The sequence below is a fragment of the Hyperolius riggenbachi genome, chromosome 6, assembly GCF_040937935.1.
Source record: "Hyperolius riggenbachi isolate aHypRig1 chromosome 6, aHypRig1.pri, whole genome shotgun sequence".
Taxonomy (NCBI): Eukaryota; Metazoa; Chordata; class Amphibia; order Anura; family Hyperoliidae; genus Hyperolius; species Hyperolius riggenbachi.
In genome coordinates, this window is record NC_090651.1 from 267,640,184 (window position 1) to 267,657,952 (window position 17,769).

General features: G+C 45.0%; 1 protein-coding gene across 3 annotated transcripts in view; it reads right to left on the reverse strand.

Annotated features, from left to right (window-relative positions):
- USP28 (ubiquitin specific peptidase 28) overlaps positions 1 to 17,769 on the reverse strand; it is a 156,003-nt gene that overhangs the window by 42,926 nt on the left and 95,308 nt on the right. The window contains exons 20-21 of one of the 3 annotated variants that reach the window (XM_068240790.1): positions 12,136 to 12,297; positions 11,377 to 11,472 (exon numbers count right to left, since the gene is read on the reverse strand). The exons of 1 other annotated variant lie outside the window; for it this stretch is intronic. In XM_068240790.1, coding sequence (XP_068096891.1) covers positions 11,377 to 11,472; positions 12,136 to 12,297 — 258 coding nt within the window. The remainder of the gene's footprint in view (positions 1 to 11,376; positions 11,473 to 12,135; positions 12,298 to 17,769) is intronic. One more of the 3 variants, XM_068240791.1, reaches the window with a different exon arrangement.

Genomic DNA, 17,769 nt, shown 5'->3' on the forward strand with positions numbered 1-17,769 from the left:
GGGAACAGGGGCCATAGAAGCTGCGGCGAGGGACATAGCAGATGCCAGGGGCTGGAGGAAGTACCGGGTAAGTAGTACTATGGGTTACAGAAGTTGCTTGTCTACTCCTTTAAGGTGAGGCAAGGGAAGGGGTGTGAACACTGGGGGTTGTGAGGATATATTGGGGTGAGGATGATATGTACGGTAATATGCAGAATATAGCCGCCGTATGGTATCGCACAGAAGCGTATTTTTCATTTTTCTATCTGCTGTGTATTCTGTCAGCCAGTCTGGCTTTGAAGGTATTGGCAGCTAGCTTCATGGACTGTGAATGTGATTGTGTGTGTGGGTCAATAGACCGACATTAGCATACAATTCCTCTGGACAGCCGGGTAATTAGGTTCCCTTTTGTCTGGCATCCTGCAAATGTGGGGCATTGCTTTGATCTTTTGTATAAATGTAGACGGCTGCCTGTTGGTCAAAACCATATCCGACTAAGTGAGTCTGCCAAGTTCAAAGTGGACAGGAATGTTTGACATTTACATATGACAGGCCTGCTGGAATGTCGAGGAAGCCTTAATCAATTGTCACCTGGTGTGGGGGAAGTCCTTTTTGATGACCTGAAAACTGAGACAGGAAAAACCTTGAAATTTGCATGTCACAGCTAGCCCAGATGTGACAAGTGGCTCGGCAGACCGTGATGTCACAAACGGGGAAATTGCATTAGTCTTGGGGCAAGAAACTGCCTCTGGCCAGGAAATGGCTTATGCCAAGAGCAGTCAAGTCCCTAACCTTTGATCTGCTGTGAAATACACTTAAAACTAGTTCCTCCCCTTCCCAATGAAGTTGCAGCCTCCAGGCGTATAGTCCAGTATAAGAAGCAGGGCCAGATGTCTAAAAAATTGTAGCTCTCTGGAGATAGCAAGGACGCTAAGGGCTGCCAGACTACTGGTCAAAGCGGCGTGCTCCCGCCAATAAGGTTCAAACAACGCAGTAACGTTTATTTTTCCCTTTTATTTCTGCAACCTGTCTTGTGTGTATCTTTGTAAACTCTTAATATTGTAACTTTTTACTTTGTTTTTTGTACATCTTTTGTATATATTACTTTCTGCATTGTTCCACTTTTTCCTGGAATATTAAATTGTTATTTAATAAGCTTGACTTCTGCTGTACTAAACTAACACTCATAGCCTAGAAGAGACTGCAGTGTAACTGTGTATAAGTCCATGCCTAATTGTATGCTTGAGCAACACTACCATATGAAATTATAATTGCATTGTGTGTATGGGGCACTTCTGCGCTTGACAGCAGAGTGGGAGTGGCTAACAGTATCGTTCGGAACGACTGTTAGTGGTTTTGCTGCACAACAGGGTGTTTCCGAACTACAGGCTGGGATAGCCATTTTGCTTTTTCTTCCTGATCCCCCAATATCCATTGCTGGACACTGCAAGAAATCTCTCTTGCAGTCAGGGGGGAGATAAGCTACTGCTAAATAAGTTGTTTGGGGAGTCAGTGGAACTTAGCAAGAAAGCAGAGACCCCTCCTCTGCTCTCTTCTGCGACTCCAGAGATTAAATATTTCTTTCCCTCCCTGCAGCGCTGAAGCTGTTAGCTTCTGTGATCACCCCCTCCCACCCACAACAAACTAGACTGACTGCCTCACTGTCCATTCCCCCTCCTCCATGATGTAGTACAATGTGTCCAGCAGAAGTCATATTCCTCATCAATCTAGCGCCAGGTTCTGCACACTCTCCCGTAATTCACTCATCACGCTGGTCTACATTAGCGTACCTCCCGACATCACATGTAATCAGAAACAAAAGTACGCTATGCAGACCAGCGTGAGAGAAGTACGAGAGAGGATGCAGAGCCCAGCACTAGATTGATGAGGGACGTGACTTCCGCTGGACACTGCACTATATCATGTAGGAGGGGGAACGGACAGTGTGAGACAGCGACTCTAGGGTGTGATGGGTGGGAGGGGGTGATCAGAGAAACTAACAGCTCCTGCCCTGGAAGGAGAGAAAGGGAAGGCAGCATCCCACATCCAGGCTGTAAGTGGAGAAACTTAGAACTGTCTCGAGTATAAGGCGACCCCCCCCCCCCACTTTTATACTGCGAGTCAGTCCCAAATTTCTCGACTTATAGCCGAGTACATACGGTAGTAGTAAAGTATACTGCATAAACAACATCAACTCTAAAACCGTCTTAAAGTGTGACTGTCGGGTATAAAATCAAAAATCAATTCTTTATTTTTATCTGGTAAACAAGTAATAAGGATGCTTACCAGGCAATCCAAAAGTTAAAAGCTCTATTACTTTTCTTTTTTATAAATGATCATTCCCAAGTTTACCTGACTCTTATTTGGTACGTTGCCGCATAAAGGAAGTTGCAGGGCATGCTGGGTTGTGTTTTTTTGCTTCTGTACATTAGTTAAAGAGGAACTGTAAACAGAAAAAAAAAACAAAAAAAAAAACTGACTCCTAGAGAGTGATGAGACGAACCATTTGTACTCCTGGCAAGTTAACAGTTTTTTTCCTTTCTTCCAGCAGCTGTAACTGTTATACTAGGCTGTAACCACTTTTTTTTTAACTGACTGATGTCATCTGAAGGCGCCCAATGTATGTGTGGAGAGAAGTTCACTACAAAGTGATGCGAATGTGGCTATCTAGCCGCATCGCATCACTTTCGCCACCGGCCGCATCACTTCCGCATCTCCCGATGCGGAAGTGTATTGGAGGAGATGGGACATGGCTGCAAGCGGATGCGGCCGTGCGAGAATCTGCAGCATGCTGCAGATTCTCGGATTGCTCCGCATAACATGCACGCAGTGGAAACTCTTTCATTGCTGTGCATGTGTTTCAGGACACCTCTCCTAGTGGAAACAGGCCCATAAATTTGTTTGTCTGTATATACAAACAAAATTGAATGGTTGTTGTAAAGCATGTTTAGTAAGTAAAAGGATAAATGTATGGAAAAAGGGTGATTTATTGTAATGGGCTGGGCCCTTTTCCACTGGCTGTGATTTTGACTGATTGCGAGAGCACCACGATTTACATATAAATCGCGGTGCTCATATCCCACTAGTGCTCCCATTTTCCCCAGAATGCAGTTATAGACTTGCGTGATTCTCATTGCAATCATGCTCCAAACCCAACAGTGTAAATGCAGCAAGTGGATAAAGCAGCATGTGTGATCACAAATGCAGTGCAGTTGCGATCGCGCTTGTAATGGAAAAGGGCCCATAGAGGAGAAAGGAAAATGAAAGCAGATCAGGTCTGTTTCTATACAAGTTTTAGCAGAGCGTCAAAGTGCTCATACACTTACGATTTTCTCATTCAATTCCCTGCAGATTCCTACTGGAAATAGATTCCCATAAATGTCAGATTGATTTTTGATCAATGCCTTGGCACCGATTATCACTACCTTACATTGGTGACTATTAGGCGCTTTCTGGAGCAGTTTCCTGAATTACCTGATCCACTAGTTGTCCCCTACCCTCCTGGCAGTATTTTCTGGTGGTCTAGTGGTTTCCCTTCAAAGTCTTCCCTGGCAGTCTTGTAGTCCCCTCTCCTTTACCAAAGTATTCCCTTAAATCCTGGTTTTCTCACAGTATTCCTCCAGTCATCCTGTGCCTACGTTGTCAGTCTGCGATCCTCTCGTCAGCTGTATCAGCCTCCAATAAGCTGTATAAATGGCCCCAGGCCAGGCGCCACATTGCTTTCCTGTGCAAGGCAGCGTTCTGCACACGCACAGTACAGAACACATGCACAGTACTGAAAAATCATTACTATCAGAATGCATGCAGCCCAGGGCCAAGCATGTGTAGTACCTCGCGACCGGCCACAACTAACCAACTTTGAGAAGGGTCACTGATGCTGACTGGAAGGTCGTGGAAGGACAGCGCAGGCACAGGATGATTTCAGGGTGCTGCAAGAAGCCCCCAAAAAAATTAAACTGCATTTTGTTTTCGACTTAGGCTACTTACACACCAGGACGTTGCGTTTAGGGGGCGTTATAGGGCACATAACGTGCCCCTAACGCAACGCCTGGTGCTCTCTGATGTGGACGTCAGAGGTGAGCCGCGTTGTGCAGCTCACTCTGGCGTCCGTGATGCGTACTCACGTGGTCCCGCCCGGATGCATGCAGCATCATGTGGCCCCGCCCGGCCAATCGCCGCACAGAGCGGCCGCTCCAGGAAGTAAACACTGCACGTCACACCGTGCAGTGAATATTAATTAGCCATGTGCCTGGCCTGACGATTCCCGCTCGTCCCTGCGGGAGCTCCTTATCTTTCGCTCGTTTTCTTCCCATTCTTCCCATTGTCCGCCCACGGGCATCGAGAACGCAATCCGGCGGGGTATCGGACCTGTCGGAAATTATCAATCGAGCCATTAGTGGCTCGATTGATAAGAACAATCAATCCGTGTATGCCCAGCATAACAGAGTACTGACCAGGAAGCTGTTATGGAGTAGTGGCCATTTTTAAAATGGAGGATGGAGAATTCCATTGATCACAGTGGACAAAACAGGACGCAGGAGAGGAGAAAGAGATTGAGGAGCAGACTGCACAAGAGGTAAGTATGACCCGTGTATGGTTATTTTGACTTTTTATTTTCATTTCAGGTTCTCATTCCAGGTGTACCAGGGACGAGTAAGTATAAAAGATTTATACATACATGGGGCTTCCTCCAGCCCCCCACCCCACATCGTCTTCCTCTGCCTTCTTGTTTTTTCATTAACAGTCCTGCTAGCTCAGTGAATAGCGGCGCACTGCGCATGCGAACAAGAAGGCAGAGGAAGACGGCGTGGAAGTGATCAGTGCAGAGGGGCTGAAGGAATCCCCAGGTATGTATGAATCTTTTATAATTACTGGATTTACAGTGTACCTGAGACAATAATCATGTCAGGCTTTATACCTACCTGGGGCTTCCTCCAGCCCCCTTGAGGCCGCTCGTTCCCTCACCTTCTCCCCTGGGCCACTCCTGGACAGCCCAGTACTCTAGCTGAGTTGTGCTTCACTGCGCATGTGTGGCCCGGCCGTGCTCCCCCATGGCAGGCAGAGATTGCTCCCAGGTACGGGAGTGCGACGAGGGAGCAGGTGCTGCTGGTGAAGCGGGGGACAGGAGTGGCCAGGTGAGATGGCGAGGGATGAAGTGGCCTTAACAAGGCTGGAGAAAGCCCCAGATAAGTATAAAACAGGCTTCCTTAAAGTTTCTCGTTGACCCCCGTAGTATAGTAACCTCCATACCTTTTAGCTGTATTCCCTGGTATTCTAGTGGACCCTCCCCCCCTGCATGTGTGGTCGCTGTATAAATATATATATATATATATATATATATATATATATATATATATATATATATATATATATATATATATATATATATATATATATATATATATATATATATATATATATATATATATATATATATATACACCCACCCACTAACACAACCACTACACCTAGGGAGGATTATCTGACCACTGGAGCTCCCCCCTCTCTACATGACCATCATGTACCTGCAAGCCCCCCTCCCCCCCTGAAGGCTGCAGCATCTCTCTCCCTCCTCCTAGCAAAACGCAGGCTATACTCCCTGTATACCTTGTCCAGTGTTGTTGTGTCGCTCCACTCTGCAGCACAGTACACAGTTCAGTACACTGAGCGGCTGTGATGACAGCTGAAGGGAGCAGAGTGAAGCTATGCACAACACTGGGCAATGTATACACAGTGTATATATTACACTCTGCAAGCAGGGGGAACGAGATGATGCAGCCTTCAGGGGGAGGCTGGGAGAGGAGGAGACGGATTGCCCACAGAAATTCCTGCTCACCACCCGAGCACGAAGAGATCTCTGAGAAGTGAGAGCCACACACTAGTGTTGTCCGGATCATGAACGATTCGGATCTTTGATCCGAATCTATTTTATGAGTCGATCATCCGAATCATCAAAATGAACGATTCGGATCGCAAAAGGGGCGGGGCCAGGAGCGACACGCCCCCTCTCAGCGGGCAGCGGGGTCCTGGAAGCAGGGATCGCTCTGTTGGATGGGAGGCAGCCTTGCAGCCACAGGTAGATGAGAGAGAGGGGACATGGGTGCCACTGCCAGATGTGTGTAGAGCACACATACTGGCTGCAATGTGCTGCTCATTATAGGCTGTCTGTTCCGTAGTGCTGCACAGTGATCACATTGGAAACTTTTGGCTCAGCTCAGCACAGCTCAGTAACTTTGCAGACACTGTGATTGAAAGGCAATATAATCCTCCTGCACAGACTAACCAGCAAGCTCATGGTGACCCAGAACTCATTGGAGTGTGTAAGGGACTACAATGGTCCTAAAAGCCCTCCTGCACTCGGCACTAAACAGCTGCACTTATCTTTGGGGAATGCTTTCTTTCACTGTGCGACCTTTTCTTTCAAAGTACACAGATGAACATATAGGTGAAATACATGTAAAGCATATGACTTCAGCATGTGGGTATTACGTGCAAACATTTCTGCTCTCTGCTCGTCCCTCCTCCCTTCTCTGTCCACTCCCTGCCCTCTGTCCATCTTCTCCCCTTCTGTGTGTCCACCCCCCTCCCCTTCTCCTGTCCACACTCCACAGACCTGTCCTGCTGTTCATTTCACCCCCGAATGCTTCCGGTAGTAAAATGATCCGAGATTCGGATCAAAGATCCGGATCTCTTCAATGATCCGATTCGAATCATCCGGATCATTGAAAAGATCCGAACTTCCCATCTCTACCACACACGGCCAGCCCCTGCTATCTCTGTACACTTCTCCCTCTGCACGAGGTGTCCTGCAGAGATGACGTGAGCTTTTTTTTTTTTCTTCTTTTCACAACTGTTACTTCCCAGATGGCTGTTCGTCCCAGGCTCAATTAAAATTCAGCCGCGGACTAACTTTATTAGGTGGGCGGGGCTTATGCCTTAACACTGTATTTAATGTGTTTTTTGGCTTCTTCTTCCTGGAAAGACTTGGTTTTCCCCCATAAAGTGGATGTCAGCTTCACGCTGGTGATGAGTTCAATTTGTGGTTACAGTTCCTCTTTAAGTCTGAGGGGAAATAAGGAAGCAAAAAAATAAAAATAAAAAAAAGACACCCAAGCATGGCCTGCAACTTCTTTTGTGCGGCAACTGACCAAATAAGAGTCAGGTAAACTGGGGATTGATCATTTATAAACAAGAAAAGAGATTTTAACTTTTGGATTGCCTGATTAGCATCCTTATTACTTGTTTACCAGATAAAAATAAAGAATTGATTTTTGATTTTATGCCCGACAGTTACACTTTAAAGGGAAGGTTCAGGGAGGGTGGGTAAAAAATCAAAATCAATTTCCACTTACCTGGGGCTTCCTCCAGCCCGTGGCAGGCAGGAGGTGCCCTCGCCGCCGCTCCGCAGGCTCCCGGTGGTCTCCGGTGGCGCGCCCGACCTGGCCAGGCCGGCTGCCAGGTCGGGCTCTTCTGCGCTCCAAGTCCTGGTACTTCTGCGTCCCACGCCGGCGCTCTGACGTCATCGGACGTCCTCCGGGCTCTATTGCGCATGCGCAGAACTGCGCATGCGCAGTAGAGCCCGGAGGACGTCCGATGACGTCAGAGCGCCGGCGTGGGACGCAGAAGTACCAGGACTTGGAGCGCAGAAGAGCCCGACCTGGCAGCCGGCCTGGCCAGGTCGGGCGCGCCACCGGAGACCATCGGGAGCCTGCGGAGCGGCGGCGAGGGCACCTCCTGCCTGCCACGGGCTGGAGGAAGCCCCAGGTAAGTGGAAATTGATTTTGATTTTTTACCCACCCTCCCTGAACCTTCCCTTTAAGCCTAACTGGTACATAGATGGCATCAGTCACAACTCTTATGAGGAGATCTCCACTGTTATCCTGCATGGAAAATCCAGTAGGGATCCGTACTTATGGTCAACATTTACAACCCGGTTTCATTTTAAACAAAAAGCCTTTATACTTTTTTTTTATTTTTTTATTTAAATAAGCTGGGTTGTTATGAGTGATGGTCTATTGCTTTTGCAATTTTTTTTAAGCTGTACCAAATAAAACTGTACTTCGCGTGCTATTCCTACAAGTTGTGCGGCAAAACCTGATCCAAGTAATTCACATTTTAGTGTCTAACTTTAAGGTGTAGCTTCTTAATTACCAGGAGTCAGGAATGAATTTGTCTATTTGAAAATGGATTTTGAGCCTCAAAGTGAAAGCTGCTTTGAAAGAGCTATAGACATCATCTGCTACCTTTTCACTGCTGAAAACCAATTTACGTCAAGCGCGGGATGATTCTGCATGGCACAGCCTAAAATTATCTTGCTGGAACCCAAGCGGCTCTCTGCATATGCATGTGGTGACAAAAATAGATGTTCCGCAAGCTCCAAAACAAATTTGCATGTTTTTTGCAGATGGAACAATAGTGGCGCTGACAGTGCTTTTCACAGAACAAGAGCAGCTAAAAATTCCAAGCAAATGTAATCGCTCTAAGGTGGCATAAAGCCCACACATGTGCCAGCCTACAAATCCAGGCTTTTTCTGCCACCCTGCGTAAGCTGAAAGTCTTACAAACTGGCCCCCTCCGAACATTTGAACAGAGCCCAGTTTCTGCTCTGTTGGAGATATGCTGCTTTGCATCTGTGAACATATTATGCCAAGGGGCGTCTGAAATAACTGCGCTTCAAAGGGCAGGGGGAGGGAAAGACCCATTATTCTAAAGAAAAGAAAAAAAGTTCTACAAGTAATCCAATCATTAAATAAATACCACCTACTACTGATTACCTCCTCCAACCAAAAGGGGACTATTTCCTGGCTGTAGTGCAGGAGGTTTGGCTAGAAATCACTCAATAAGCAGACTAGGTGTTCAGTTCTCTCTTAGCTTACTTGTTGCAAATGAGTGCTAGATAGGAAAATACACCTAAAAAACATTCCTGAACAAGGTTTAAAGAAAAATAAATACAATTGGTGCTCCAAAAAATTAAGGTCTGATTAAAGGCCAGGCATTTTAAAAAGTTCAGAGATGGCACTTCATATTTCACAAAGTTTGAAGAGGAACTCCAAACAAAATTAAGTGACATACAGGTGTCATTTAGAGTTCCAGTATGCCAGATCTCTATGGGACATCTTTATACGATGGCTGTCTTGTTCCATAGAGCGTGTTTGCGTTGCTTTAGTATCAATCAGCAATAGCATTAAATATTGGTAAGTTTTACCGATATTTTACTATAAAACTATAACTAAACCTAACCCTACTCACACAGAATCCTCCCACTACCGATTTCTAAGCCTAATACCCCCCCCCCCCTCTCCCAGTGGTGCCTAAACCTAAGGATACACTGACCACATAAGAGGACACAAGAACAACCAATCATACTGGCCATGTGGGAGAGTGGGGAGGGGGGTGGGGGGGGAATAGGAACAGCCAATTATTACACTGACCATGTAGGGGGCACATCAACCGCCAATTGCTTTTCCTGTGCCCCCCTACATGGTCAGTGTACCTAAGACAACCCCCCCACTAGTGGTGCCCAACACTAAGACCCCCCACATGGTACCTACCCCCCCCCCCATGGCACCTAACCCTAACCTCCCCCCCCACCCCCCAACCTTAAAGGACAATTGTAGTGAGAAGTATATGGATGCTGACATTTATTTCCTTTTAAGCAATACCAGTTAGCCAGCAGTCCTGCTGGTCCGTTTGGCTGCACTAGTGTCTGAATCACACCAGAAACAATCTTGTCAGTACCGATACTGTCAGAAACACCTGATCTGTGCATGCATGTAAAAACTGCGCCAACAAATTTGGGTGCAGGATGAAGCCAAAAAATGGCTCACCCTGCTCCTGCAAAAGTCCCGATGGCGTTAATTACTATTCCTCCGCAAGGCCTCCATGGACACCGGTGAAATACGTAATTTGACAAATTACACTGGTAAAGTAGTTTAGGCTCAGTCTTTCGCCGGTGTCCAAATAAACTTCTAAGCGCAGCTGTAGCCGTAATTCACATTACAGCCTATATTGGCACCTATTTATTCTGCTTCTGATCTGCTGCATGCTTATTCAAGGTCTATGGCTAATAGTATTATAGGCAGAGGATCAGCGGGATGCCAGGTAACTGGCATTTCTTAAAAGGAAATAAATATGGCAGCCTCCATATACCTCTCACTTCAGTTGATCTGCCGCCCCCCCCCCCCCCCCAATACAAAGCTACAAAATGTAGGTAATAAATTTGGACACCACTAGGCTCCCTAATAGCAGCAAGCAGGGAAAATTTCCATATTCAGAGAAACCTGGTAGAATTGTGAGCAACGGTGGTTCTGCCAGCCCCTTGCAGGCATCCGGTCCCGCGCTGGTCCTCCACGTCCTGTGTTCCCCCACCAACAGCTAGCTTTTGTTTAGTCGATGGGCCACTGAGCCTGTGCAGCTCTAGTCATGCGTAGCTTCGCTCGCATTTCCGTCCGCAATAGTGCCCTGTGCCGGAAGCTACTGCAGACGGGAACGCAAACAAGATTACGCATAGTCAGAGCTGCACAGGCGCAGTGGCCCATCGACTTACAAGTCAACCTAAGCGAAACTAGATGGTGGCGGGAGAACGGACAATCGTGGAGGACCATTGCAGGATAGGATGGCTGCAATGGGCTGGCAGAAGCCCCAGGTAAGTGAAACTATTTTCAGTTCCGCTTAAAGTGTCAAACAAAAGCATGTTTACACTATGCTGCATACACACATTTGACTGAAACATAGCATAGTCTTCCTTTAATATAGTGTCCCCCCAAGTCTTCCCTCAAAGCTGTTAAAGTCAGCAGGAACGAGGGCACAGAGGACCAGGAAGGCTCTACGGGATGCAGAGCCTTCCCTCTACATAAATATCTAAAACATTTCCTGTCACTATAGGGTTGCTTTAAGCAAATTTGTGAAAAAAAAAAAAAAACACAAACAAAAAACTGGGCAGCAGAAAATGGTCAAATGACTAAAAGTTAACAAAAAAAACAACAATCCAAGCTTATTGTTGCATGTCAGAGTATTCAGCGATCTGAGATATGTGCAGCTGAACTCAAGAAAAATGAAGAAGCAGCAGTTAGCGGAGCTCCAGTGATTTCTTTCTGGTCAGCAAAGTCACTTTACACCAAGACAAACTGGAAAGGATGGGGCAGGTTCAGCTTCAACAAGAAAAATCAAAATTTGCATATTTCCTCAACAGACAGCATAGCAAAGACTGCATCTAAAAGAGTCAGTTCACTGACTGTAACCTTTGCCTATGCATTTTCACCAGGCTCATTTGATGCCGAGGTTTAAGATAGGTGTACATCACTCACTGCATGCAGGTTAGTAAGCACGGCAAAACCCCTCTGGAAAGAGCTGGACTCCAGAGTATTAGTGCATGGAGCATGGAAAACCCAAAGATACCTTAACAAGCCCTGCTTCTGACCCATCACGATCAAAGACCTGGCGGGCTTTGAGTATCGCCAGAATAACGCCTTGCATGGCAGGAGACAGCATTGTCTAACACAGATGAAGAAGAGAAAACACGCTGATAAGAAGAATGGAGAAAGCCAAACAACCAATGTAATGACTGCTCTGTTCTGATCCCTTTACCCCCCACACCCTGCTAGGATGAGGATTTTTGGATTAACTTAACATTGACTCTTTATTTGTTGTACATGCTTAAAACAAACCCCAATTTCTTGCTACCTAATGGCACTGTGTGGCATGTCCTTCCATTAAGCGGATAAGTAGGTCATGCAAGCATTCGACACCAAACATGATCCAATTGTTGCCATCAGCTAAGGATAAGGAAAGCAAGAGGCAAATACTGGCAGAAATGAAAGCCCACAGTCAGAAAACCATGCACCCTTTAAGATGCACATATGTAGTAAGGAAATAACGAGGATTAAAATATTGTATCTTTAGGCTGTTTATTAAAATTAACCTTAGTCGGAAAAAGGGACCAGGAAGAAGTCCCAGGTAAGTATATGGGCAATTTTTTTTTCAATTTAGGTTTTCTTTAATTTTTGTCTAGAACCTTGACCTAGGAAGGTGGCTTCAAATTAACATGTACTATATACTGTATATCCACACAATAATTGCAAGCCAAGCATTTATTACAATACTGAATGAAGTACAGTATGTGTAGCATTAACGTGGTCTGCATAGAGAACTCTGTACCTCCTCATTATATCCATCAGCATCAGATCTAACGAGTATCTTCCCCACACTGGGGATCTCCACCTCTGAGAGCTGGGAACTGCACTGCTGTTCCTTCTCCCCCGACTCATCAGGGGGACTGGGTTCAGACTCCCCGGTCTCCTCTGGTTCAGAAATTGAGGGCTGTAATATTGGCAAAATAAAGACAGGTCGGAAACAGAATGAAACAGAACAGATATACAGTGGAACAGGAGATGGAAGAAACAATCTATCGATTGCCAAGGTTACTAAACTACATCAGGATGCATACAGGAGGAAACCTGCCAACAATCCAAAACATTCAAAAATAAGAGTCTAGCTCTGGTTCTGGTGGACCATAAAGTAAAGGGAAAGGAACTCTGGATGACCTCGAGAAATCTGGAGTTAAGATAAGGTAGACCAAGAGTTGAGTCAAACCTTTTCCTATGAATCAACTTCGTTTCTGGCAAGCTTAAAAATATAAGTGGTTATAGGCAGGGCTGTGGAGTCGGAGTCGTGGAGTCGGGCAATTTTGGGTGCCTGGAGTCGGAGTCGGGAAGAAATGCACCGACTCCGACTCCTAATGAATTTGTAACTGTAATTAAAATAGAAAATATAAAATGTTCTATTTCTCAGATAATAGTCATTAAAAATAATGTATATATATTTACAGTATATATACACAGTAATAGCTGTGCTTAGTCCACAAAAATGAAATAAACCAATTAAAATTAGTTACTTGTGCTGCTTCAATAAAGCAGTTCCCGTATTTTTAAGGTCAGATATACATATCTGATTGTGACTGTATATATGATGTGTACACAGGAATCTCTTATATATACTAAATAACATCTATGCTGTAAGAATAAAGCCTGATGTGTAGCTGTGTCACTAATAGAGATGGTCAATGAGATGAAAAATTCTGCACGGATGCTGATTTATGCAATTGTATGCACTCCCTTTGCTGATGAAATCAAATAATTTGATATGTTAAAATTTGGTTTGGGGACTACAAATTTAAGGGTAACTGAGACGGATGAAAAGTAAAGTTTTATACATACCTGGGGCTTCCTCCAGCCCCCTTCAGGCTAATCAGTCCCTCGCTGTCCTCCACCACCCGGATCTTCTGCTATGAGTCCTGGTAATTCAGCCAGTTAGCGCTGTCCGGTCGCATGCCGCTCCCACAGCCAGGAACATTCTGCACCTGCGCAATAGTGATGCACAGGTGTAGTATGCTCCTGGCGGCGGAGTGTGTGCATGCGCACTACGCCCAACTGGCTCAAGTACCTGGACTCATAGCAGAAGATCCAGGTGGTGGAGGAGGACAACGAGGGACTGATTATCCTGAAGACGGCTGGAGGAAGCCCCAGGTATGTATAAAACTTTAATTTCATCTGTCTCGGGTTTACTTTGTTACACAGTAGTACTATACTCTACATATGCACTCCCCACAGAGCTGCAGGGAATCCACTGAGAATGCTGTGCACATTGAACACAGAGGTGCTGTCTGTCACCCATAAACCTTGTTCAGATTGTGCATGAAGAATGTGTAATAGAGGAAGAATCTCCTCATTCCCCTGCAGAGTACCTGCACATCATTCTTACATGTACCCACAGTTACATTGCCTAGGGCCTGATAGATGTTCTTTGTTCCGGTCTGTACCTTTTACAAGTACTTTTACAAGGACTAGTTTTAGTCTAAATGGAATAAATATAGTAGTCTACATATCTTTCTCACTTCAGTTGTCTTGTAAAATTCCTAAGCGTTGGCAGTTAAGAGACGAATTTCATGTTACATACTTTTAATCAACAAAATTGTAATATGCAAATTAGAGGAGTCGGAGTCGAGGAGTCGGAGGAATCCTAAACTGAGGAGTCGGAGGATTTTTGGACCGACTCCACAGCCCTGGTTATAGGTACAAAGGAGGAGTAAAAGTACCACATCTATGCAAATATAAACAGACATTTGCCCTAAGATAAGGAGGTTGATAGCTTCAGGTGCAAAAGGTAATTAGCAAACACTGTGGATTGAACCTAAATAGAAGGAAGACACACAAAAGACAGCAGCTGAAAAGAGGAACCCGACAGAGGAAGTTGTAACAACCGCTCTCCTGAATTCTGCATGGCATATAATCTGCATACTAAGTGTTGAGGCATACAGATGGGTAAAGATGCTCCGCTGCAAATTGTGCAGTATAAAACACCAGTGGCTACCCATTGGCTGGGGGAGCTATGCTGCCCACACCCTACATTGTATTTCACAGGGAGAACACTAGTTGCTCCAGAATTGGCAGGAATAATAGAGGCAACACTGGCAGTGGGAATGACGGGTAGCTAGTGTATCAGTGGGAGCAATACTGGGGGATAAATGTCCCCTTGATTTTCATTAGAAACATATGTTTACCTGCTCTCTGCTTACATTTCAGAATACTGGTATATGTTAAGATTAGGGACGGGCTATGAATAGCCCTGGGCGGCATTAGTAATCAAAATAGGAGTAAAACTTGCTGGGCATGGCAGAGAGGAAAATTACCTTACCTAGGTCACTGCCTACAGCTGAGATGGTGCACGTTGTGTTCCATTGTGATTATGACACCCCGGATTTGAAGGAGGAAGCATGGAAGTGGCATGACCGAGATGGATCACAATGACTATCATTCATAAAAGTGCTGTCGGTAAGGAGAATCAGTGCGGGAAAACACCACTGTCGGTACTTTAGACTTCTGGGTGGTCATTCATAAAAATGTTGCCTGTTGCGATACAAGTGCGGAATTTTTCCGGAAAAGGCTGGCGGTAACAGATAAGCTGCCCGAGTCCCTCCGTGCGCTGCTCTCTCTGCTGCTGCTTGGGAGGTCTGTCCCATTCACTTACATGTACTCCGCAAGTTTATCGCTACTGCGAGGCAGCGGTAATTCCCGTCCACATACCGCTTGCGCTAATATTTTATGAATCGACATTTTTGTACCTTTTCCAGAAAAATCTAGAGAATCACCGCACAATGCGGTAATTTATCGCTCTGCACGGGTATGTCAGCTTTGCATGCGGAAACAGTCTTTATGAATACATATTTTGCTAAGTTGTCGGTAAAGTATGCTGTTTTAAGCATTTCCGCATGCGGGAACGCCATTTAATGTGCACTAATCAGCTGTATGTGGTGACATGGTTAAGGTAACCCCCCCAATCTAAGGGGGGTTACCTTAACCCCACTAACCAATCATCCCCCTTGAAGTCAGTTGCCACACTCTAGCTCAGTTTTGTTTACTTCCGCCGGAAATGCCACTGAGGTGCACAGAGCATGCATGTGAAAAGTAGTCGGCAATGCCGGTAGTGAAGAGTGTGCCCACTGGACTACCAAACACAGCCTAGCAGTTAAGGTATTACTACCCCCACCACCGATCAGCTAGGTCTGCAACACAATATGGACCCCATGCCAAACAAAAACAAAAGCCCTAACTGAGTAGATGTCGTCTAGCTCCACTACCCACAAGAAACTAAACATACTCCAGCATTCCTGTGCTTCCGTGGGTGATCTGGTGAAACAAAAAACTGCAGAAAGGAAGGGAGGTACTGATTTTATACCAGGTGATGGGTCTTAATTGTATTTATGTCAGGGGTTTCCGATTTAGGAAGGAGACAAGCTAGTCTCAGAAACCGTCCAGGATGATGAATGGAGAAAATAGGCTGGCCTTCTGACATCTTTGTGAAGATTGTCAGAAAAATCAAAAGAAGAATAAAGAGAGTTTGAATCTTTAACTAAGTTTTTAGATCACACAATTATGTACAGGATTCAAAAGGTTTCAGATATTCGAGGACCTTTTTGGATTTAGATTCAAAGAATTTTTGGATTTATTCCATCTATATTTAAGCCTTACCACACAAACGTGGTATTGGGTCATATTTTTCCACTTTTTGCACATTGCAGTCTTACGCTTGGTCTTAGCTAAAAGCATGCATGCATTCAAATGCTGATTTGTGGAGGAAATGAGGATACCAACACATTGCAAATGGGGAAACCTTTCCACTTGTAGGGAATAGCATAGGGAAATGTGCTTTCCTCACCTCCAAACTGTTTTAATTCGGCAAATGTACGGTTGTGCTCATAAGTTCACATACCCTGACAGAACTTATGCTTCCATAACCATTTTTTATACAATCCTGGCCAAAAGTTTGGAGATTGTCAAAAATAAGAGTTTTCACAAAGTTTGCTGCTAAACTGCTTTTAGATCTTTGTTTCAGTTTATGTGATGTACTGAAATATAATTATAAACGCTTCATACGTTTTAAAGGCTTTTATTGACAATTACATGGGATTTATGCAAAGAGTCAGTATTTGCAGTGTTGGCCCTTCTTTTTCAGGAACTCTGCAATTCAACTGGGCATGCTCTCCAGGGCTGTGGAGTCGGAGCAATTTTGGGTGCCTGGAGTCGGGAAAAAAATGCTCCGACTCCTAATGAATTTAAACTAATTAAAATAGAAAATATGATAAAATGTTCTATTTCTCAGATAATAGTCATTATAAATAATTTATACATACAGTAATAGCTGTGCTTAGTCCACAAAAATGAAATAAACCAATCAAAATCAGTTACTTGTGCTGCTTCAAGAAAGCAGTCCCCGTATTTTTAAAGTCAGATATACACATTTGATTGTGACTGTATATATGATGTGTACACAGGAATCTCATATATACGAAATAACACCTATGCTGTAAGTATAAAGCCTTTGGTTTGGCGACTACGAATTAAATGGTACCGGAGAAGGATAAAAAGAAAAAAGTTTTTACATACCTGGGGCTTCTTCCAACCCCCTTCAGGCTAATCAGTCCCTCGCTGTCCACCTCCACCACCTGGAACTTCTGCTATGAGTCCTGGTAATTCAGCCATTCAGCGCAGTCCGGCCGCATGCCACTTCCACAGCCAGGAGCGTTCTGCACCTGCGCAACAGTGCTGTGCAGGTGTAGTACGCTCCCGGCGTCGGAGTGTGTGCATGCGCTCTATGCCAAACTGGCTCAAGTACCTGGACTCATACCAGAAGATCCAGGTGGCGGAGGGGGACAGCGAGGGACTGATTAGCCTGTAGGGGGTTGGAGGAAGCCCCAGGTATGTATAAAAAACTAATTTCATCTGTCTCAGATTTACTTTGTTACACAGTAGTACTATACTCTACATATGCACTCTCCACAGAGCTGCAGGGAATCCACTGAGAATGTTGTGCACATTGAACACAGAGGTGTTGTCTATCACCCATAAACCTAGTTCAGATTGTGCATGAAGAATGTGAATTAGAGGAAGAATCTCCTTATTCCCCTGCAGAGTACCTGCACATCACTCTTACATGTACCCACAGTTACATTGCCTAGGGCCTGATAGATGTTCTTTGTTCCGGCCTGTACCTATTACAAGTACTCTTACCAAGGACTAGTTTTAGTCTATGACTAAAGGGAATAAATATGGCAGTCTCCATATCCTTCTCACTTCAGTTGTCTTTTAAAATTCCTAAGCATTGGCAGTTAAGAGACGAATTTCATGTTACATACATTCAATAAACAAGATTGTAATATGCAAATTAGAGGAGGCGGAGTCGAGGAGTCGGAGTCAGTAGAATCCTAAATTGAGTCGGAGACTGGATTTTTGTACC